The sequence below is a fragment of the Paroedura picta genome, chromosome 1 (assembly GCF_049243985.1).
Source record: "Paroedura picta isolate Pp20150507F chromosome 1, Ppicta_v3.0, whole genome shotgun sequence".
Taxonomy (NCBI): domain Eukaryota; kingdom Metazoa; phylum Chordata; class Lepidosauria; order Squamata; family Gekkonidae; genus Paroedura; species Paroedura picta.
The window spans coordinates 102,585,744-102,610,560 of NC_135369.1; the positions used below are offsets into that span (position 1 = coordinate 102,585,744).

Sequence of the window (24,817 nt, forward strand, 5' to 3'; positions counted from 1 at the left end):
GTTCAAATATTCTTAATTTGTAGGGACTGAATGCATTTATCTTATAGTTTCACAAATAAAAATTGAAGACATTTGCAGTATTTTCCCCCTATACATATTCCCATTTCTCCTCTCAATCTCCCATACTAGCAGTTTCAAATCTTGGGAGACTCTTGGCACTGAGTGCCCCCAGGCTTGCCCATTCTGGTCAAATCTCAGTAGCTAAGTAACATCAACTCTGGATAGTATTTGAATGAGAGACCACCAAAGTCCACTTGCAAGCCATCTCTGAACATTTCTTGCCTTATTGCCATAAGTTGGCTGCAACTTGATGGCACTTTCTACCATCTCCAGAGGGTGCTACCTCAAATGGGTATCATGGGGCAGAACCAAATATAGAACTGCTGCTGTAGGGACAAAGCCAATCACAAAATGTTGGAATGTTCCTCAGGTATTTCAGGAAACCCCACATATTTCATCTTATGTCTTTCCAGTCATCCTACTTGTGCCCATTCCTGAATAAATTAGAATTCAAGTACCATAACATTAATTCTATGAATCCAATGAGGCTTTATACTTCCTATTTCTAAAAATTCCATTTAAAACCAAATGGAATTTAAAAAATCCCACCATGCTAACACATGTCCTTTATACAACCCCAACGAAATGTCAAGGCTGCTTTTTTTATATGACCTTATACACACTTGCGTACACACACAGTGTCTTTATGGCCAGTTCTCTGATTTCCTCTGATAGCCAAGAAGTCATCAGAAAAAAGTGTAATGACTGTTAATTATACATGCCATATATAACAAGTGACATTAGAAGAAGAGTTGGTTCTTATATGCCATTTTTATCTACCAGAAGGAGTCTCAAAGCAGCTTACATTTGCCTTCCCTTTCCTCTCCCCAACAGACACCCTGTGAGGTAGGAGAGGCTGAGAGAGCCCTGATATTACTGCTTGGTCAGAACAGCTTTATCAGTGCTGTGGTGAGCCCAAGGTCACCCAGCTAGCTACAAGTGGAGGAGCAGGGAATCAAACCCAGCTTGCCAGATTAGAAGTCTGTACTCCTAACCACAACAAGTTGGCTCTTGACACTGACATCCAGAGAGCAATGTGTTGCTATTTTTTTTGGCAACAAGTTATTCCAAAATACAAAGTCTATAATACTGTTCAAAGCTGTTCCAATACATAAACTGAATGGAGAAAAGCATAGCATGGAGTGACATGGGGCTTCTTCTTCCTTTGTGCAATGCAAAGCATTTGTCTCATACAAAGCCTAAATGACAATGAGCTATACTGACAAGCACCTTAATTGCCTTGCTTCACTTGCTGTTCACAAGATGCTGTGTTAACAGCACCAATACAAGTGCATGTCAGCCCAATATGGATATCTTCAGGATCAGGTTGTGTCATATGAAAATCATTCAAGTGCCCCACAAGTAGCATTGTCTAAAATAATTTGGGATCTTTGATTCTCAAATCTACCATTGCATACAGTAAATGAAGCACTTACATGATGATTATCATTGGCAATCCTCTGTAATATGTGGCATTATTTAAATGAGCAATTAAACTGGAGGAGGGGAATTGAGAGTGTTGTCTGATGATAATTTCCCTACAGGGTTATATAAAGTTATGTATACTGCAACACTATTTCTGAACAAAGCTTATTGTGAAATAGCTCATTTCTGCTGTGCTGTCTTTTCACCTGCAACTCTCAAAATGATTTAGAAATTTTAATTAAATACTTCTTATTATAGCCCCCGAGCCTTGACAGATGTCAAAGCTGTTTGGCTGAAGCTGATTGGTGGACTTTAATAAGTTCTTCCTTCAAAACAGTGGGTTTTCCCCGCAAACTCAACTTACTCTTGATTTTCTTCAGAGTCAATCCACACACACAGGAATCAGTATGGGCATTTTCTACACATCTGTTCTTCCTGTGCATTTTCACAGTAGTGGAGTCAGTTTATTTTTTCACATGTGCTTTCAATAATTAAGATTTTCAAGGGAGTGTGCTGTTGGCACCAGTGGCATCATAGCACCTCCCCCTTTTTATTTATTTATAATTACATTTATATACCACCCCTCCCATAATATACCTGCTCAGAGTGGTTTACATCATTAAAATCAACAATGTATTAAATATTTAACCATTAAAATGAATTAAAATTACATCAATCCGCATTAGCTAAAAATCTTAGTTTCTGTATTCCTCCCCACTCCCATCCCAAGGGTGGGTTAATCTTAGTGGTGGTGGTGGTGGGGATTTGAAGGCATCATTAATTATTTAAAAAAAGAATAGCACTAAAATATCAATATAACCCACCCTTCCCGCTTGGCTCACTAGAGCATTGTAGTATTGGCTTAAGCTCTTCTCTGAATTTCCAGCTGTCATTGTTTTGCAGAAACAGTTGGTCTCATACTTGACAAAGTAGACAGGAAGCTAAACACTCAGGTGTGAAAATGTATTTTGCTTTTTGTTCTGTAACTTGTTTTCGATAAAAGTTTTAAACCCTAAAGCAGACACCTGCAGAATGTAAGCCTCTGTCTCTCAGATGATGGGAGGAGTGGTGAGAAAATGCGGTCAGGAAGGTAAAAGGGGAAGACTCTGTAGTGCTTGTATGAGCTTCGAGCTGGCTTTGCTGACATGCTCCTGTATTAAATAACTTTGATATGATAAATGAGAACTTGACATGTGGCTCTTCATTTTCAGCTTTGGTAAGTGGGCTGCGGGCCCTACAGCTTGGACCTCCTTGGGTTCTTGCATAACAGAGATTTTGGGGTTGAGCTGGGACCCGGAGGGCCTTGGGGCAGGGAGAGACTTCAATGGAGTACAGTGCAAAAAAATGATCTCGGTTGCCTGGAGATTAACTGTAACCCCCAAGTCCCATCCCTACCTACTACGGACAAGTGACCCTTACCTCAGTTGGGGTGGCCACGGCCTCCACTGCCGGGAACCAACCACCTGAGAGGAGAGGCAGGTGTAAACTAGGGTAGATGGCTGCTTCCCACTCTTCTTGTATTCCCCCTGAAGGGGCGGGGTTGTGGGGAGTCGTCCCGCCAACGGGAAACCCCGTGCAGCTAGCCTCGTTGCCCACTGACAAAGACACCCTCCCCCGAAGACAATGCAGACAACATAGCAGGCCATAGTATTCGCTTTGCCATTGTCAAAGAAAAACAACTTTTGCCTCCAGCCGAGTGGAAGACCCTCATTAGGGAAATCCGGCTCCCCAGTATGCCACAGCCCCCCCGCAGCAACCAGCCTAAGCGGCCGCCCCTTCCCTTCCCTTCCCTCGCTCTCCCCGCTGACGAGGCCACGAGACAGCGCCGCCTGGAACTGAAGCTCTCGGGCATGCGCGCTGCCGCTTCCTGGTTCCTGGCGCGTGCGCGTGAGCGAGTCGGTCTCCGGGGCTCCTCGGGGGCCTCCGCTTGCTTTGTGAACTCTGAGGAGATTTCCTGCCTCCGCTCCCGGCCCCCGCCCGAGGATGGTGGCTGCGCTGGCCTGCGGCGGCTCCGACGGCGGAGCTCTGCGGCCGGCCCCGCAGGGCCCTGGAGGCGTCGCGAAAGGACCGCGAGGAGCCCGCAAGAGCCGCATTTAACCCGCAGGTACCTTCCGCGGGCATCGGCCAGGCAAGAGGGCCGTCCGAGCGGCATCCTCCCCCGTCAGCCCTACCCTGCCGCTTGTGCCGGCTGCACACAGGCCGGGCCTGGCCTGGGAGTCTTGGCGCCTTCCTCCTCCTCCTCCTGTGACTTCTCTCCCCCCTCCCCCCCCCGGCCGTCTTTCGCTCTTCCTACTGGAAGAGACCATCGTCTCCCCCGCACGCACACACGCCACTTGGCCTCTCTTCTCCGGAATGAGCCTCGTACTTCGTTTGTTACTTCATATAGAATTCGTATTAAAGAATGAACTTATTTTGTTATTTATCCTGGAATGAAATGTATTCCAGTTGCCTTCGGGAGTTAAACTACCCCTGTTGTTATGTAGTGGTGAGAAAATCCTCGGTTGGTCCCAGTTTTGGAGGGGCGTTGAGGGATCACGGTTAGAAGCATCATCTGTTAGTTGAAGGGAGTTATGTCTTTTCTCAGACAGGTGAATGGGTCGTTAGGTTGTCTGGAAGTGTATCCTCAGTTTAATGTAGATCTGTGTGCTGTGCATCGGATGTAAATAAATACCTATATTAACGATAAGTCGATTGGTGTTCAGTATGACTTATCTTGCCTTGATCAGGCTATTAATATGGCCTATGAACAGCGATTACACTGACCACAGTTGCAGTTCTGCGGGACAGAAGGATTTGTAGTGCTACAAACAATAACTTCCTTCACACAAATGGAAATATTTTATTGTGAGTAATGCATTGTGTTATAAGGCTGTTGTTGCTTAATGCATTGTCTTCTTAACCTGAGGCTTTTAAGGAACAGATGAATTTTCAGAAGTTTGTTAGCTGTTAATCAAGGATCTTTAGGATGCTTAGAGCTGATCCTGCATTGAGCAGGGAGTTGGACTAGATGGCCTGTATGGCCCCTTCCAACTCTATGATTCTATGATCTGACTTCCAGCTGGTTATTACTGTGGATATGATGTTAATGATTTAAAGGGCAACTGTCATTTTATGCCTTTTCATGATTACAATAGCTTTACATATGTATTTTGCATATGGTTTGGGTTTTGTAATCACATTTGTTTTTAAAGCTATGATGAAAATCCACAAGGTGCATATTTTAAGGCAAAGTAGCAAATCAGCGAAAAACATTACAAACTGTTTTCTTCTTAAGTGACTTTAAAGTTTGAATAATTTGCAGCATTGATATTGAGCAAGTGAAATATTTTTGCTGTGCCTCAAAATCTAGTTTAATATATGATTACTTATTATTCTGCTTTGTTTTAGATAGGACTTCTGATGAATTCTAGAAAACAATTTTATTCACTCTGATGCAACTTTTTGATCTTGTGATTCTTCCTTTGCTTTGTTTTAGATCAGTGCCCAAATGTTGTCTCTATGTAGGAAATGATACGGAGCAAGCCTGTGTTGTGCTTTTTACCTTGGATAGTGGAACCAAAAATCTGGGCTTTAATTAGGGCCAGCCAAAGCTACAATTTGTGTGTATTGTGAAACTCTACTCTAGCATTCATCAGGTGAATGTGCGATACAAACTGGAGAGAGTAGAGAAAACAAGATTGTTTTAAGGCTTCAAGCCTGCAGTTGTGCTCTTAAAATGAAAACCAGAATATGCTGCACACGAAAGTAAATCCAGTTAAATGTTGCCGGATGCAAAACAAGCATTCAGGTCACACAGGTTCCTGGGATCAAGGATTTAAATGGTATTCTCACTTTGTGACTATAAAACTCAGATTGCTTCCATGAATATGGTAATTATATGCTTCATTAGCTTTAAAAATGATTTTAATAGGCTTTTAGAATTTCTGTCCCTCATTTTTGACCTTTTGTCATTTTTATGACATACCTCATAAGGGGCTTTACATGTGCTGCACAGAAGTTATGCCCCTTGTTGGATGAATGCTGAAAAACATTTCACAACTCCCCACAAAATGATTATATCATATGTGGATTTAGGTACTTGCTGAATTGCACTAGACAGTTTAGCCTTTTTTCAGGTTAGTATGAGTCATGATGAGAGAAACTGGAGATAAAATTTCTGCCAAACCAAAGTTAGTTTATCCATTTTAAGTATAAAGTAACTTTTCTGTTTTTAATTTAATTGGTTACTTATTGTGCTGCTGACTTGGTGAAGCTTAGGATGAAGCTCTATATGGATTGCACCTATTTCTCTGGCAACTTATTTCCCAAATTTATTCTAAGAGTTAATAGAACATAGGACAGACATATCTGAAAATGGTATATAAACAAGGAGTGCTTTGCTGCCTCATTTTGCTTCAGACTTCAGCCTCCACTCAATGTCAATACTGAAACCCTAGCTTCCTCCTTCATTAGTGTTTTAAAGGAAATGTTTAAAGTCTGTTGGCTCTTGGCTGCCTACTTAAGATTTACCACCCTATCCTTGCAGGGCTGTTTCTTTGATACCTACCTGCCAAACTGCCTCTTGCTCAAAAGTGCAACCATTTGGGGTCATGGAGACCAGCAATGACTGCTGAGTCATCAAATTTCAGGTTTCACCAGAGGTATTAGTGGGTCACATAAGTCTCCTTGGCTGTGTATTAACTAGAGATGGTTATCTCTTGACAGTGACCAGCTTTCAAATAGGGAATGATAGTTACTTGTTGTGTTATCTTAAAATGAGTGAACATGGTTTTGGTAGGTTTGTTATGGCCAAACTACAAGTGATGGTGTCCCTGGTCTGGCCCAGGGATTTTATCATCATTTTAAGGCCTAATGTAGGTGATTACCATGAGGGCCCAGTCTTTTTTGGGACTATAGTGCAACAGGACTGGGCAGTCTTGTTCCTTTCCTTGTCTTTTCAGGAGCTGCCCCATGGCTCTTTTGGTGCTTGAAAAGGTACAGGAAGAAATCAAGCAAACCTGACCCTGCCATATGGATCAGGCCTTCATGGTATTTTTTGTTTGGCTGTGTGAGACTTTACGTTGGTAGCATACCAAGTTTGGCCCTTACTACTGCAAACATCAACAGATGAGAAGTTAGTAGGGTTAGGTAGTTTATAGTAAAAATTAGAGAGTTCAGATCATGGTAGCAAAAACATTTGCTTAGCAACACAGTGGGCATTGTCCACAAAGTCTTCATATATCACTATCTAATAACTTTTTTCACTTGCTTTCCTGTGAATGGGGATTGGAGTGGTTGTTACAAATGGATATTTGAATAATCTAGAAGGGTTGGATCTTAATAAGATGGAACACTAACAGGAAACCACCCTGTTCCTGCTACAGCCCACTGGGCTCCCTAAAATGCTATTTCTGGGGATTAGGAAATCTAGGAACAACATGGGCTGAATTGGGTGTTTGCAGTATGAGTGGGTGATCAGAAAAAAGGTCCCTTTTCCATTATTGACACTGTCCAATTTGTAATGATCAGTATAGATAATATAGAAGATTAATAGCCATTTGTTTTACAGAGACTAAGGAGTCCTCTGATAAAAGATCAAGATGAGTAACCGTAGAAAACGTGCTGCTCCACTGCGGATGAATGATGAGAAAAAGAAGCAGCTCTGCTGGAATATGCATGATGACCGGAAAAAGGAAGTGATAGATTTAGATGTCGGTGATGAAGACCACCCTGTTGCAAGTACAAGCTCATCTTCTACATCCATTATTGTTATAAATGATGATAGTACTGATGAAGACTTGACTCATAAAGGAAATAATCTATCATCCTTGAGTTTCTCAACGATTACAGATGAAGCTGAAGATTCTTGCCATCTCTTGACTTCTTTATCCATACAGATAAATATTGTAATATCCCCGTACCATCCTGATCCTTCTTGGAAAGTTTTGCTTGGGGAGTTTGTTCTTCAAATTCTTCCTGAACAGCTTTTAGCAGAGAATTTCCATAAAAAGTGCTATACCTTGATGAGAGCAGAATCGAATGATCGGCTGCGTGTCTGCGTTCATGCAAAAAGCATTGAGAAGATGGATGAGAGAGAAGAATCATTTCCAGCTGCATACGAAGAAGATATGTTTGTTGAATCATCTTTGAGTAATGAAATGTTGGAAGACTTGATGTGGTTGCAAAAGAAGAGACTGATTATACTTTATCAGAGACCTGGGGATGCTCAGTGTTTAAAGGTACTGTAAAGTTTATGAAATTACTTTAAGAGGTGAAAAATTTCCAGAAACTTTGAAGCCACGGGGGACGGAGTTTTTTCCATGTTCATTTTAAATCAGATAAAACAGAAGTTTGGGGGGGAAATTGAAATACATTCAGTACTTATAGTTCTGTCAAGGCTAAACCTATTTTTCTGCTTTAACAACATCCAATACATCATTTATAAATTAGCATAAGTATATTTATGGAATCTAAAAGTACAAATGCTGTAATTATGTATATTTTTTTAAAACTATGTATATATTTTAAAAACAGGAGACTGAGAGGAGGGTATACTCACAGCATAACCAATTAGCAGGGGGCACACCTTGGGTGCAGCCATTTCAAATGAAAGTGAGGTGATCAGCTGCAGGACAAGAGCAGATGCTGCTGCAGACTCTACTGCATCTACTTAGTACTGGGTTCTGTAGTGAAGGTCTTGAGAGTCAACAGGAACTTTTTGCTGCAGAGTTCCCTGCCAAGCCTTCTGTGTCAAACCTGTACAGTAGAGCTTGTTCAGATGTACTCTGTTCTTTTGTAGACTTTCTTTCTGCACAAACAAACGATACTAAAAAGCTGTTGCTTTCATATGCTCCAGACTCCCTAAAGAGCACATGGTGTGTTTCTGTGTGTGCATGGGGGGGTACATCCTTCAAAAGACTACACACCTCAGTTCTGCTTCTTCTAATGGAAAAGATATAGCAATTTACAGTATTTATGGAGCTTGTTCAAATGTACTCTTGTTCTAACAACATGAGCATGAAATATACCCTCTAAGAGTTCTCCCCCAAAGGATTTCTGCAACTTGTAAACATTTCATTTGCGCAAAAAGATACTTGATGTACAATAAATTAACATCATAATTCTGAAGAAAATGGAGTTCAGTATTAGATTATATTAACTAATAAAAATTGAGATGAAAAGAAATAATTGATTTTTGGACTGTGTATGTTAACTTTAGGAAAAATGCAAACTGGAAAACAGCAGTATGTGATGCATGATATTAGGGTGATGCAAAAGAAAAAGGTATATATTGCCAATGCCAGCTTTATGCTTACATTTTCTTCAAACAGTAGTTCTGTAATCCATAATACGTAGTATTTCTTTTCTGGATCAATTTTTTATAATAAAATAAAACATTAATTGCACGAAGATGTTTTTGCTTTATTTTGAAGTATGGGTACAGTTTTGCTTCTCTTGTAAACAGTCCGTGCTGGAAAGTAGCACTCATTCCACAACTTATTTCCAAATGAATATAGTTAGGAATCCAGTTCCAGATGTAACAAACGAAGCAAATTTATTTATGGTCTTTCAGACCAAACTGTAAAGAAACATTTAAAGTATCAGTAAATGCCAAACAGAACATGTATATTTATAAATATTTATACCTTTGTCTTGAACTGCTGAATACAGAACACTGATCATTTGTTGAGTTCTTATAGGAATATTGTACTGGCAAGTAACTGGGGCTATGACTCATCCACAGAACATTAGGTATGCATGCAGAAGATCCTGGCATCTCCAGTTAAAAGACTCCTTTAGTAGGTGATGCCCCAGCATGCTCCAAGATGGACTGCAGAGGAAACATCTCTGCAGTCTGCTTTGGATGGATCCTGGGCACTTGGTGCCTGCTCTGACTTCTGTGGCAGCTGTTTTGTTCTTGTTATCCATGACCCCTCTGCCCAAATGCCAAATATTCCTGCAGGCTGAGAAAGGTTGGGGACCCCTACACTAATGGCAAAGAATAAGCTAACTGCATTGGGAATTTAGGAACTCGTACTAAGGCAGCAAAAAGTCACAAGGGCTTAGAAGAGGCTACCAAATTGTATTCTGGAAAGTGTAACTCACCTTTATTTTTATTTATTCATTTGATTTATATACCACCCCTCACTGCAACATCTTGGGTACTGTTCATTTTCTAAAGGCAACAGTGCCTATGTCTAAATTTCATAAATATGTCACACAGAACAATTTTAAATGCTAAAATAAAGTTAGGTTTAGGTCTGACAAGAAAGTACTGCTTACTTTTAATTTCCCCCCAATTTTAATTTCTAGAAATAAGTGTTTTATTATGGCTTCAAAATTACCAGAAATTTCACATTCCTTTAATCAGTACAGTTATGTGGGTAGTTCCATACATTTGTATTGAATCTATTAAGCTCCATCTAGTTTACTTTCCTGTTAATTTCATTCATAGGTTGGAATATATCTTCTTGAACGTGGCTTAAGCAAACTGGAATTCCTTAATGATGGGGGTGGCAGAATAAAGAAAGCTAACCAACTCATTCAGAAGCTGATGGAAAAGTTCTACCATTTTGTAATTCCAGGTAGGTTTAACTATCTATCAATACTAATACTCATGATATATATCATTAATGCATGTATATAACTGTAAGAAAAATGTTGAGGAAAATATTCTTGCATCCTTAATACTTTTTAGGTTACTTTAATTTATCTTCTCAGTAATTTTAGATAATTGTGCTTTCACCTGGCATGATTATTTAGGGTACTTCGGTCTCTTACTTCCCTGAAGTCAGGGCACCTAAATGTTAGTAAATAGGAACTTGGCTGTGAGAAGTTAGTGAGCTTTTTCATGTATAAAGTCTTGACGCTCTGCCAGGATCTTCCTGCCATGATTGATACAGAAAGGGAACTTTGGCCGGATTGGGGGAATATGTTTGATGGCTTCAGTCAGCTCTCAGAGACTGAAGTGGACAAATTGCTGGGTTCAGTGAGGGTCCACTTGCCCCCTTGATCCCTGACCGTCTTGGTTGCTCAAGATGAGAAACCAGTGGATAGGGAGAGATTATCCCTGTAACTTCTCCCTGTATACCGGGGAGTTCCCAGAGGTGCTGAATGGAGCAGTGGTTCGCCCTTTACTGAAGAAACCATCGCTGGACCCATGGGACCCGGCAAACTACCGCCCAGTCTTATATTTCTGGGTAAGGTAGTGGAAAGGGCTGCTGTGGACCAGCTTCTGAAAAAATTCAACCAATTGGCTGGTACAAAAATGTAATCTTTTTTGTTATACTTCTTCCAGTTTATGTTGTAGATATTGCTTTCATATCTATAACGTGCACAGCCGTAGAGCAGCGGAAAACTTCCAGGGGTTTTTCATAGCCATAGAGCAGCAGATGCCTTTGTTAATGAGTTTATTTTTGTTTCTCCATCTTTTGCATGTATTTGTTCTTGATCCTCTGTTTCAGTCTTTAGATGTTCGGGTACAGAAATCAATTAAAGCCATTTTTCTGAAAGTGGTACTTTGTTTCAACCATATTAGTATTACTGCATTATTAGACATGTCTTTGCAACAATGCATGTTGTTATTACAGTGAAAATGGGACCATGGCACTTGTCACGTCCCCATAAAAATTTGGATCCCACAAAAGAACAAAGATAACTTTTTTCAAATGACAGAAATAAATTTATTTTTCTCAGTTTCTGATTTTGATTCTTATGTGAGATCCATTGCCTTCTCTATTCATTCTTCCTACTCAGGGCAGTTTGTAGCTTTAGGAAATAGGAAACCTAAACACATACTCAATCTGTACTGGGATGACTAGGCCTCAACATTCCCTTCAAACCTTACTGGTGCAGCCAGTTCATTCTCAGAATTCCCCATAGGTAAACTGCTGTGTAAGGATGGGTCACTCTTAATGCTATGCTGGTAGATAATTCTATGGATCTTGCATGAAAACTTTGCATTATAATCCTTGATGATATCTTCTGCCACGGCAAGAACATTGTACAGTTTGCCTGTACAGTTCTCTCTTTTATAGAGCTCAGTATTCAGTAGAGTGATATAATTGTGTCAGGTGCTCATGATCATGACAGGCCATGATCTTAGAACTGATGGCCACAGGGTGATCTCTGGTGGATCATATTAAAGGACCATCTGGTCTCCAGCCTAGTGGGCTGTGTGTTGTCCGAAAGCCCATAAACTGGGCAATAGCTTTCCCATGTTTGTGCTCTAGGAGATAATATTCAGAGGCACACCATCTCTGAACGCAGAGATCCAGTTTAGCTATCATGACTTATAACCACTGAAAGTCAACCTCTCTGAATGAGAGCCAGCAAGGTATAGTGGTTAAGGCAGCAAACTCTAACCTGGAGAACTGGGTCTGATTCCCTACTCTTTCACATGAAGCTGGCTGGGTAACCTTGGTCTAGTTACAGTTCTCTTAACAGCTGTTCTTGCAAAGCAGTTTGAGTTCTCTCAGCCCCACCTACTTCACAGGGCATTTGTTGTGAGAAGAAGGAAAAGAAGCAGCAGAAGCAGAGGCTGTAGCCGTCAGCATCAATAGAAGTATATCCCGCTTTTCACTACCTGAAGGAGTCCCAAAGTGGCTTATAAAGCAGGATATACTTCTATTGATGCTGACAGCCACAGCCTCTGCTTCTGCTGCTTCTGCTATCACATGCATTGTATCTTGCAGCATAAAGTTGTATGTTAATTATGCTTATTTAAAGTATTTATTGGTTCCATCTTAATTTATTGAATTGGCCTGAGTTCTATTTTTATATTGCTAAACAGGTCTGTGGACCTCCAGAGGTCCACAACTGTACTTCAGTGGGCCTGGGATTCATGTCTAATATCACCTAGAAACCAGAGCAAACCATCTTGCTGAAATTGGCAGGGATCTGTTCACTTTTAAAGGACTACCTACTGCAGTAGATTGCATCAGTATTTAAGCAGAAACTCCCAGGATAGTAGCCACTGTGGTCTCCAGCCTTTTGCTGTGTACATTTCTAAAACACCGGGAGACAGCAGAGGGGACATGCTCTGTTTTCCCCCTGGATAAAACAGGCAGGGAGAGAGGAATAAAGAATGGCTGTACTTCACCTCCCTTCTCCTCTAGTTACTGAGATAAAGGGGTTATCTGGTATAGTAAGTCCTGACAAGGGATACTGTGAGAGTTTTTTTTATTAAATAGGGGGTGTTTGGGTTGTTAAAGCTTTAAAAGGTCTAAACTAAAGCTTTAAAAGGTCTTAACTAAAGACCTGGTCTAGCTGGATATTTTCCCAAACATAATTAGTACTAGCACTTTAAACTGCTAGTAAATCTGTAGGTGTTGTGCAAAAAAACCCCCAAAACAACCCCCCCCCCCAGTTTTTGGGGATGAAGAAAATAAATTAGAATTTTCATAATTTTAACTTTAAGCCAACTCCACCAATCACAGCCCATTCTGAACACATGTGCTTGCAGTAAAACTATTTGGCCAAGTGCTTTAGTGTTAAAAGAGAACTAATTTTTCTCCCACTGTAACATACTGTTTACAAAAATGCCTAAAATTGGAAGCAGTAGTTTAGATGGCTCTCCAATCCTTTCTAACCTGTTAAGATTACAAGATCCGTGTAGAATAGTAGTTATGTGGGTGGGGAAGAGGCAAAGGAGAAAGTGATTTATCTCCCTTCCCTGTCCCTTCTGTAGACCCATGTGTGAAAAGAATGCCTACATTTTCTCAATTTGGTACATTTTATTACGGCTGTCAAGGTCAATCAAATCTAGAGACAAACACTTAAAAGCATTCACATTTAATAGTAATCAGTCTAGCCTTACTTTTAGAGGTCTCTCCTCTTAGAGATGAATCTTCCTTGCTATTAATAAGGGCCAAATTATATTTAAGTGTGATGGATTCTCTTTTGCTACATGACCTGCTGCTTGAATTTCGTATTTGTTTCAGAATCTAGAACAGGTAAGCATGTCCTTGTTTTCATAAGGAATCCACCTTTTTATTATTAACTTAAATGTGAAACCCCATTTATTCTGTATACCATCTAAGCCAAACAGGCTATAAAAATAAAGTTATTATTATTATTAGTTAGAAACTGTAGGCCTTTCCATTTTATTTTTTGTTATATTAGAGATGTCTGTATCTTGCTGTCACCAATTTCTAAGTCCTAGTTGTTACAAAGTAGTTCTGAAACCTTTTTTATTCATGTGAAAAGCAGTAAATATTTTGATCCTGAAAATCTGATCCTAGCCCCAACCCATGAGTCTCCCTTCACGTCTCCTTTCAAACCGCATATCCTTAAATTAGCTTTCCTGATCTAATTATCTAGATATCTTCAAAACTTGACGTCAAAGATTTTCTATCTTTTTCTTGCATGCCTAATAGTTTAATTGCTGTCTTTACTTTTATCTATTATCCTGGTACTCTTCTTATATTGTACTTTTGTTATATCCTTCTTTAGTTTTATAGGTTCTGTCAGAAAATTATACTTGAATTAATTTATTTATACTGCCCATTATAGATTCTTCCATTTCACTATTCCCGTTTCATTGCTTGTCTTGTTTTTTACCAGAGGTATAAAAATAACAAATTATATCCACAGAATTAGGTTAATTAGGTGAATGGTTTCCAGCAGCCATTCTTAACCTTTTTTTGTCCATGGCACTTTTAGGAGCTCTTCTCAGGTTTCAGGGCTCCCATTAGGATGGTCACCTGTACAATGAACTAGGCTAAGAAAGGCCTATGCTAAGAGTGAACTAACTATACTCAGTGTACCTTGATTTCTATATACACAAGATAGATTTATAGAATATTCAATGAAAGAAGCATGTGCATGCATTGTTTTCAGTGTATTAATTCTAGCACACACAAAGGAACAGATTACATTTATTTTTCTTTCCCTTGATATATATATGACAAAAAGGGTATTTCATCAGTTCAGTTACTAGGTCACATTTTTCAGCCTGTGACTTCCTTCAAATGTGCCAGGGCCCCCCCAGGGGGACCATATGTCCACCATTGAGAATGGCTGGTTTACAGTATTATTCTCTTCCTCATATCCTGAGAATCAGGGTGGTGTAGTGGTTAAGAGTGGTGGACTGTGTAAACTGAAGAACTGGGTTTGATTCCACACTCTTCTACAAGCAGCCATATGGGTGACCTTGAAACAATTACAGTTTTCTTAGAGCTCTCTCAACCTCACCTTTCCAGCAGGATGTCTGCTGTGGGGGAGAAGGAAAGCCTGCTTTGAAACTCGTTCAGATAGTGAAAAGGAGGGTATAAAAACCAACCTTCATTTTATCCTCACAAAAACCCTTGTAAAATAGCTTATCCCAAGAGCATGTAACTAGCCTAAGGGGATCCTAGCCTGACATTCAAGCCACTACCATGCACTGTTTGTTGTATTGTATTAATAGTTGAAGTTTCTGCTAACCAGTAAATAAAAAGTATTTAAGACAGATTATAGTGAATATATATACTCTGTGATTCTTTTTAGATATATTGGAAGATGATGAGGAGGAGTCAGACAGAGATATAGAACGGCAGAATATTGAAGAGCTTTATGACTATGTGAGACACATTCACCAGAAGGAAATACAGTTTTTGAAGGAGAATGTACAGCACCCTGCATTGATTCCTGTGTTAAGACAATATCAAAGTGAGGCTGTAAACTGGATGCTGCAACGGGAGAATTTCAGAAATGCACCTACTAATGGTAAGGATCTGGAAATGATCAGTATCGATAGAAATCCTAATCATAGCACTACTGGGAGAGATTCATAATGATGCATTGATCATAGAAAGTTGCTAGGAATATTTTTTTCAGCTGATGTCATATACTTGGAAGGTCTTCATAGTCAGTCTAGTTTCTGACAGATTCCTGTACAGCCTCTGCTTGTAGATCTCCAGTGAAGGAGAGGTCACTCTTCTTTATAAAGTGTGGTGCCCAGAACAGGAGAATGGCACAGTAGAGCAGAACTATTATACTCATTAATGAATGAAAATCGTGCTAGCCTTCTTTTTTTTTGTAGATTCATCACATTCCTAACTTACTAGAATCCCAGTTTCCTTTTAAATGTATGACTGCCAAGCCACGTAGGCCCCATCTCATAGCTCGCACAGAGTACTTGAAGTATGTCAGGAATGCAGGGATATCAGCAGATGAGGATAGTCTGCTTGCTGCAACACAGGTAGTAAATGAGGGAGCCTATTTCTGTAGTGTATCTAGCTGAATAGATTGACTTGGTTGCCACTGTCAGGTATCCAGGTATCTAACAATAATTTCTTGTTGTTAGATGCAGGAGATGGGTATGTCTGTGCAAGGATGGAATCTTCTCATTTTAGCTATAAACGTATCCTACTAGAAGGTTGTCATATTTTTATTATTGTTGTTATTCAGTTTCTAGATCACCTCTCTCCCATTGGGCTTGTCATTTACAGCATATTAAAATATATAATTATGATACTTCAGTATTACATATTCAAAACATTAAAATAACTCAATTTAGTACCTATTATAAGTAATTAGCTATCCAATTATTCTCCCCCCCCCCATTTCTGCCATTGCCTCATTTTCCGCCTGTTGGACATGGCAGGTACCTCAGTAGCATGGAAAAAAGGAGTTTGTGTGTGTGTGGTGGGGGGAGGGGGACTGTGAGGATCCGAGGGAGGCCCTTCAGTAGATTGCCCTGTGCTTAGTCCTAGCTTCCCCTTTTTGAGAACCACATATAAATTGCACCCAGCAGCATTCACTTTCATTGTGCCAAATGAAAGTGCCAAATAGGAGGCAAAGGTATCTTTTTCACTCTGGATAGTTTGTTTCTGAGTTGCTAGTGGATGTACTCTTCCTTGTTTCATGTAGCAGTGAATAGTAAAGCAAGAAATGTTGCTTCCATTCTATGCTACAAATGGGCTTTGAAAATCTAAGTCGAACCAGGACTTTCAGCATCTTTCAGTAATGAAGAAAACACAGTATTATTGACAATGGTTCTATCAGTATTTATTTCCAGGGATTCAGATGGTTAGCTGTGTTGGTCTGAAGCAATAGAACAAAATTGGAGTCCACTAGACTTTATTCTATTTCCAGGGGTGTGAAATGAGATATTTTTTTAGGAAATGAAAAGGACAAATCTGTTTCCTGACCCAAGTGCCAGTTGCATTTGGATCTTTTGCACTCCTCATTCCTTTAGAAAACTTTTCTAGTTAAAAAATCCTCCATCTGAATTCATGGTTCTATTGCTTTGTTCCAAATTATCATACTGATTTTCAGCTGGTGGGTTTTTGTGTTGAAGGTGTTTATGCTTTTTCTACAAATTTAACTACCCAATAAATCTTTTGTGACTGAAGGAGACATGGACACTTTGCTTAACAGGATGAATTTTTCAGAATACTTTAGTACTCTTACCTGCTTTAAAGAAACTCACCGTTTTGGGCGGGGAAATTATGTAACTGAAGTTAGCAATAAGAGCTTTGCTGGGTGAGACCAGAGATCAATTCAGATGAATATCCTGTTTTTTTACATTGACAGCAGATACTGTCCACAGGCACTAAAGACAGCAGGTTTCCCTCAGTATCTCCCAGGTATGGGAAAAGAATATATTTTTTCAAACTTTCACTGTCACGACACTATGCATATTTTATAAAACCCTGTCATGCTCCCACCTGTCCTTTTTAGTTGTTTCAAATTTAAGTACAGAATGTTTTAGTCTTTTCATGTTTGAAAGTTGCTTTACCTTAAATTTTCAGTTTTATTCAGAAGTTTATATGTCAAACATGCCACGGAAACTAGACTGAAGCCCATAAAATGTGCAATATATATTGCCAAAAGCCAGTTCCAATGGTGGCCTCAATATAAGGAGGCCTGGGATGTTGAAATAAATCTTAGCCATTTTGCAGACTCTTTGCTGCATACAAACCAGCTTCCTCAGCCTGCATTTGCTCCTAACCCACAGATCCCTGGCACTTTAGCCTTGCAAATGAAAGTGCTGTATAAACCCAATTTATATAGTATACTGACCAGTAAGAGTCCAGCTCTAGTGTGTGTGTTTTTTAATTTGCCCCATGCTATTTAAACCAGGCTTTACATCTGTTCTGCCATGTGCGTTGTTTTATTTAGAAGCTGGCTAATTATGTATAGCGCCTCCAGGAAATCCTGGACCTTCTCTTCAATCCCTCTTATGCATATTGTTGGCAGTTTCCTTGCTAGGTTTGCTTAATTCATTGAATTAAGCTAGTGGGCAGAAAATAGTTTCAGGTTACAGCATTCTTAAATTATTCCATTTGGAATATAGCAACTGGGATGCTGTGTCCCATTTTTAAGCTTTGCACAATTGATCTGGAGGTAGCTAGAGTCCTGGAAAACTTACCTATGAGCTCTCTGGGCCAGTTTCTGGTGCCCTCCCTGTATTTCATAGCTCTTGTTTCACCTTACAAAACCATTGGGGAATGAGTCTGTAGTAGTCTTATAACTGTGTTACTTGGGTTCATTTTATATTACAAAAGTTCAAGGGATATAGGAAAGGGAATGTGGAATGTTGGAAAAGGAATTCTCGGAGTTGAAGTTTTTGTTCTCTTACCTTTGAAAAGGTAGGAGGATGGAGCCTAGATTAAAATAACATCAGCAGCATGTGTATGAATTTCATTTTTTCTTTCTCTCAATAGAAAATGCCCTTCACTACTTATGGAGAGAGTTTATTACTTTAGATGGACAAAAACTCTACTATAATCCTTTTACTGGCTGGTAAGGATTATTAGTTTTTGTATTATAGCTAACAAGCATGCAATTAGAGCAGTTGTAGCAGATGCTGTGAATACCAATTCACCACCCCCTTTAAAAAATGTTAGAAGGGAGGAAAGAAGACAGCAAGATTGAGATGGTGAAAGTGGTAAATGCATTTAGATTATCAGCCTAATCATTGCCCCATATCTATCTGTGTTTTAATGACCATATATTTGGACCATCTTTTAAAAATAGATGCTAGTATTAAAGTAATTATATGAGATATTTTGTTGTGACTTGGTTTTTGATACTAGAGACTGAAAAGGCTGCTCATTCTCTAACAGATATGTTGAGAATTTTCCTTCCCTTGTAGGAGTGGCAGTAGAATAATTTTATTCAGTTAAATTTTTAGCAGTTTTTCATATGACTTAGTCTCCTTGGTTAAAGTAATTATTGATCTTCAGCATTATCAGTGAACGTCCAGTTGCGGGGCTTCAGTGGCCTGGAGGAATATTGGCAGATGAGATGGGTCTTGGGAAAACAGTAGAAGTATTGGCTCTTATCCTAACACACTCTCGCAAAGATGTTAAACAGGATGCTCTGATGTTACCTGAGGTGAGAAACCTGTGATAGGTATGTGGATGAAAGCATGCTTACTCACTACTAAGGGGCATTCAGTAAAGACAAGTTAACCTTTGTATTCCAATATTCCTTCTGAACTTATTTACATGCTGGAATTGACAATGTAACTCTTATATATATGTTCTTATATCTTTAAATATTGATCTTAAGGAACAACACTTGGTAGTGAATGCAATAACATTAAGATAGAATTATTGTGGATTAGTGGAAACCATGATTAGTATTCCCATATACTTTATAAGAATATTTTAATAAGAATAAGCCTTGTTGGACAAAATTACCCTTTGCCAAGAAGCCATGAAAATCCTGACTTTTTGAGAAAAGCAACAGCAAGATAAAGATAATCTGGTAGACGTTACTATAAAAGTGTTGTTATCTGGCGTTTCATTTTCCAGAGTACTCCATTAAATAGCATTGCATGGAGGGTAAGCTTCTTCCTGTTATCAATTATACCCATGTTTGTAACCCTAACATGGGTTTAGTTTAATCTATTTTTAACAGAATGCAAATTAAACTTTTGTTTTTCCACAGTTGTAATTTTCATTTTAACACATTGAAAATAATTTAATCACAGGCTGTACTGCTATTCTGTGGTTAATAATAATATTAGCGCATGGAAGGTTTTTCAGCTTGCTGGGGGGTAAAACAGTAATGACTGGGGAAGGCACTGGCAAACCACCCTGTATTGAGTCTGCTAAGAAAATGCTGGAGGGCGTCACCCCAAGGGTCAGACATGACTCAGTGCTTGCACAGGGGATACCTTTACCTTTTATCCTTGGTGAATGTTGTTTAAGGTTGACCAAAAGCAAAATATTGTGACTGGGAAGACAATGTTTGTTCCCTTATTTCAACTTTTAAATCTTAGGCTTTTAAACTTTTTTCTTACCACCGGTCTTAATTGTGTACTACGGTTGAAGAAGTCTTTGTGCACAAATCCCCCTACTGAGACAAATCCCCCCCCCCACCTGGGACTGTTTTGGTTTAGGGAAATGGGCAGAGGGGAGAGGAGCCTTCATCCCCATGACATAGTTCCAATCCAGATTGAGCCCTTGTGGCACTCTTAAATGGAATTGTCACAGGGACCTCACAGCTGTGACATGGCTAAAAGTCCGTATCATCACAGTGTGTAAAATATAATGTCTAGGTAAGCCTTGAGTTTATATCTTATAGTTGTCTTAATATCTGGTAATTACCATTATAATTATACTTAATTTCAAGCATCTAACAGTATTAGATCCATCTAACAGTATTTTAAAATATCTCTGTCAGGGTTTCTTGGTAAATTTCTTCGTTCCACCACAACCCACAGAAGGAGGTGAAAAGAAAACCATAAAGAAAATGGAACTTAAATTGAAGGACAAAGTACAGTATCCTAGTAAGTATTATGCAGCAAATATATAAATAATGTTAAGAACGGCTTTGTCCTACATGCTAAAGAGGTGGCTTGTTAGCATCCACAACATTCCTCCTATAGCAGAAATGGCAGAAAATATTGTTGCAGCCTGCATCTTATGCTCCAGTCTTTACTAGTAGATAGGTGTGTGCCAGGTGAATTGTGATTCATATTTAATTAGATCACATTGGGTTTCATAACTGTGATCCATTTTTGAAGACAACATTTTTAAAAGGCCTGCTGTTCATATCTCTGGATTGGGCTGTAATTTATTAGCCATAGTTGATTGCTACACAGCACTTTCTATCATACATCTTCTTTCCATGTGCACTCTTAAGCCAATTCAGACATAAGATAAATTATCTAGTCAGAGTGCAATAGTAAATGTATTACACAAAATTATAAGTTGTATTAGCTATTTGTTTATTTTAAAGTATATGTGGTTAGGCCTTCAAAAGTACCTGCAAGGTGGTATAACATCAGTATAAGATCAGCTATAGAAATATAATAAGCAACAAAAGACTCACAATACTGTCAGGAATGGATCTAAACACAGGTATAAAAAGTGAATTGGCCCAATTTTTCTGAAGATTTCCTTCCAGCGTGAGCATAACTCTTAGATTCCATTAAAATGAACAAAGCAATTAGTAGCAACCACCAATTTTTACCTTTGCATTTACTGAACTGTCATATTTAATTTACTGATATTTATCAATTCATAGTTGGCTATGTTTCTATAATAGGTTGTTACATTATGAATATTAATTTTCCTTAAACTTTGTCATAATTGATCATAAATTATTAAAGACCCAATTATAAAAATACAGTTAAGCTATACATTCCTGATTATAATTATTATATGTTGCAACTTCTTTATTATCTGTTCATTCCTTTGTGCAGGTTTGCGAATAATGCTCTTAGCAGCTATAAAAGAAATGAATGTAAAAAAGGGAGCATCTATTTTTGCTATTTTTAAGTATGTCCATGCTGTATACAAATACGACATACAGCGAAATCGCCGGATCCTTAAAAGAACTTTGGAAAAACTAATTTCTGAAAAGGTAGTAGAACAGGTGAAAGGCCATGGTCTAGCAGGCTCTTTTAAGTTGGGCAGAAACTACAAGGAACAGAAGATTTGTACTAGAACCAAGAAACAGGTAACCCTGGAGTCTGTTTTTCAGATAGGAAATGATCTGGGTTTTATTATTTCTGTATAATTTTTGAGGCTACTTTGGGAGGAAAATGGTACAGCAGCACGAATGGAAGCATATGGCATTCATGTGAGTTTGGCTATGTGGGAGATTTTATTCAGCCTTCCCACTGGAAGTCTTCTTGCACTTTGCCAAAATCTCAAATGTTGCTGCAAAGTGCCCCCAGAACCAAACCAGTTTTAAAAAGTTGAAAAACTGAAAAACCGACCGTAGCTTTGATGAATGAGGGTGGGTGCAAGTACATGAAATGGAAAATGGCATCTGTAGGTATAATGCAAGCATGGATTACTGAATCCATGGGCAACATATTTGACCTTCCTACCGTCATAAGTCTAACAGTTTAAAACAGTGGTCCCCAACCTTTTTATCACTGGGGACCGATCAACGCTTGACAATTTTACTGAGACCCGGGGTGGGGGAGTAGTCTTTTGCCAAGGGACGTCGCCACCACCTGAGCCCCTGCTCCACTTGCTTTCCTGCTGGTGCCCCTGACTTCCTGCCGTCCGCTGGGGGGTGCTGCCAGCAGCAGCTGTGCAGTGCCGTGTTGAGGGGGAGCCCCAGTCATGGCGGCCACTGGAGAGCACCAAAGGTGAGACGGCGGCAGAGTGGCAGGGCAGCCCCCGAGGCAGCAGCCGGGGAGGAGGACGAGGAGGAGCTGCGGGCCAGTACCAACTGACCAACGGACCAGTACTGGTCCCCGGACCGGGGGGTTGGGAACCACTGGTTTAAAACATATGTGGTAAAATTACATTATAAAACCATTAAAATAAATTCTCCTTTCATTAAAACAAGTTTTTAAAGCATTAGAAAACTAGAGGTAAAATATGTGTACAACCTAAAATATTAGGTAGGAAGGAATGGGGGATGTGAATGAAAACAACAAAATCTTCAGACAGCAACACAGGAGGACTGATGAATCTTTCTGGGAAGGGAGTTCCAGAGCTTTGGCATTATGACTGAGAAGGCCTTCTCCCAGTTTGCCACCTGCCTAATCTAGATGGTGAAGGAGCACCCAAAGCAAGGCCTCATGTCAGCTCCAAACCAGATAAGGCTTTGAAGGTCAAGATCATATCCTTGGATTGCACCCAGGAACCAATTGGAAGCCAATGTAGGTGCATAAAGAGTTGGAGGGCTATGGTTCCTACAGCCCAATATTAGGCTGTAATGAGGCTGAGTTAAAGAAAATAACTAAATGGTGGTGTATTTTTAAAATGCATATTTTTGGAAAGCATATTATAAAAACTTGTGGAAATAATTAAAGATGCAAGATTTTCACAAGCCTGAAACGTGTACATTCCTGTTCAGCTATATCCCTTGCCATCACCACCAAGTCTAGGATCCAGATCTCCAAATTAATCAGTCCACATGCACCATGTAGGACTTTCTGGTTGCCTTTCCTTATTTAGATCCTCATGTTCACCTCAAAATGCTCCTGGTGTTACGATGGAAATAAGCAATGCCACCATACAGAGAAGTGCCTTCTATTCTTAAGAGTGATTGCATGCCTGTCATGATGTTGGTCATTTAGTCTTATTAAATTTCAGTTTGTTTTCTTCTTAAAAAACAACACAGAAAACAAGTTCTAATCAAATCCAGAAAGAAACCTTACAGGGACAGAAGAACAAAACCAAAGAATCAGAAGCTAAGGATGCATCCTTCGTAGATGTTTTTAAATCACCTCTACCAGCAAAAGAGCATGATTACTGTACAAGCAGCAGATTGGATCCAAAGAGATGGAAAACTGAAGATACCTGCCATAGACCTGTGGACCTAGAGTCTACTGACTTGCAGTGCAACATGGTAATATCCAAAGACAAAGCATGTACTGTTACTGACATTCCTAAAAACTCTGTGGAAGATGATGAGCATAAAGAAGAACAGTCTTCTGTCTCCCAAGACCACACTAGCACTTTTGTACAACATCCTGGTTCCATTTTTCCTTTCAACACACCTGACTACCGCTTTGAATGCATCTGTGGGGAGCTTGGCTTAGTAGACTATAAGGCACGTGTTCAGTGCCTAAACTGTCACCTGTGGCAGCATGCTGAATGTGTGAACTATAAAGAAGAAAATCTGAAGATCAAGCCCTTTTACTGTCCTCATTGCCTTGTAGCAATGAAACCAGTTCCCACAGGAGCAACTTTGATCATCTCTCCTAGTTCTATATGTCACCAGTGGGTGGATGAGATCAACAGGCATGTACGGTCTTCCTCCCTTCGAGTGCTGGTAAGATTGTTTAATAGAAAAGAGGGCTTAATATATTATGGTCTTTGCTGTTTAGAAAGTGCTTTAGATGAGGCACAGCAGTTAGTCACTGAGTAGGTGGAGTGGGAATGCATTTCCCTCCAAGTATTTGCTGCCTTGCAAATGTTATAACTCGTTCAGTAGTACTGATGTTCATGGCAATCCTTAACAGATTTTGGGAGGCCAAAAGAAATACCAGAAAATTCTGGCATTTACCAATAAATATACTTGTAAATAACAAGTAGGAAATTGTAAAGGATGACATTGCACATCATGGTTATATTGCTAACCAAAATGTGTCTCAGTTTCTGAGATTCACTCATTTGTCTTACCGGTGTAAATAATTCAGTACAGACCAGTTTTGGTAACTGAGTTTTATTTCTTCAATGGGATTAAATCTGTACTATTGTATTTACTTCTTTTAGGATATTTGGAAGGTGACTGCTGTTTTTCTGTCATGTCACAGTCAGGGACGGTATATAATTTGAATGAATAAATAATAATAATAATAATAAGAAGAAGAAGAAGAAGAAGAGTTGGTTCTTATATGCCGCTTTTCCCTACCCAAAGGAGGCTCAAAGCGGCTTACAGTCGCCTTCCCATTCCTCTCCCCACAACAGACACCCTGTGGGGTGAGTGAGGCTGAGAGAGCCCTGATATCACTGCCCGGTCAGAACAGTTTTATCAGTGCCGTGGCGAGCCCAAGGTCACCCAGCTGGTTGCATTTGGGGGAGTGCAGAATCGAACCCGGCATGCCAGATTAGAAGTCCGCACTCCTAACCACTACACCAAACTGGCTCTCTAAATAAATACCTTGTGTTCAGCATGCCTTATGTTATGTTTTCTCTGTCCATTTTTAATCCAGTAATAACTTTTGCCCAAGTTGTTCCTTAAGATATACAGAGCCATTAACTGTGGGTAAAATGACTTATTTTTCTTCATTGAAACCTTCTCTGTCATGAAAATCTGAAACAATGTGGAAGATGTTAACTGTCAGAGAACTGTATTTTAAAGCCATGTTTACTCAGTGTTGCCTACTCAACATCATATTTTTAAATATACTTGTAAAATAGCAAATAGTCTTTAGTAGACTGCCTTCCTCCCCCACAACTAGGAAACATTTAATTGTCATAATTTACAGCATTGTGCTTTG

The 24,817-nt window shown here is 39.5% G+C and overlaps 1 protein-coding gene across 3 annotated transcripts in view; it reads left to right on the top strand.

The window, feature by feature from the left end:
• The first annotated feature begins 3,356 nt into the window (after positions 1-3,356).
• Positions 3,357-24,817, top strand: part of SHPRH (SNF2 histone linker PHD RING helicase) — a 60,878-nt gene continuing 39,417 nt past the window's right edge. For 2 of the 3 annotated variants that reach the window (XM_077350629.1, XM_077350638.1), the window contains exons 1-9: positions 3,357-3,589; positions 7,034-7,703; positions 9,920-10,049; positions 14,953-15,171; positions 18,117-18,195; positions 18,639-18,789; positions 20,086-20,191; positions 21,110-21,366; positions 22,993-23,646. In XM_077350629.1, the coding sequence (XP_077206744.1) occupies positions 7,065-7,703; positions 9,920-10,049; positions 14,953-15,171; positions 18,117-18,195; positions 18,639-18,789; positions 20,086-20,191; positions 21,110-21,366; positions 22,993-23,646 (2,235 nt within the window). In that variant the 5' untranslated portion in view covers positions 3,357-3,589; positions 7,034-7,064. Of the gene's footprint in view, positions 3,590-7,033; positions 7,704-9,919; positions 10,050-14,952; positions 15,172-18,116; positions 18,196-18,638; positions 18,808-20,085; positions 20,192-21,109; positions 21,367-22,992; positions 23,647-24,817 lie in introns of those variants that run through there. The other variant, XM_077350648.1, reaches the window with a different exon arrangement.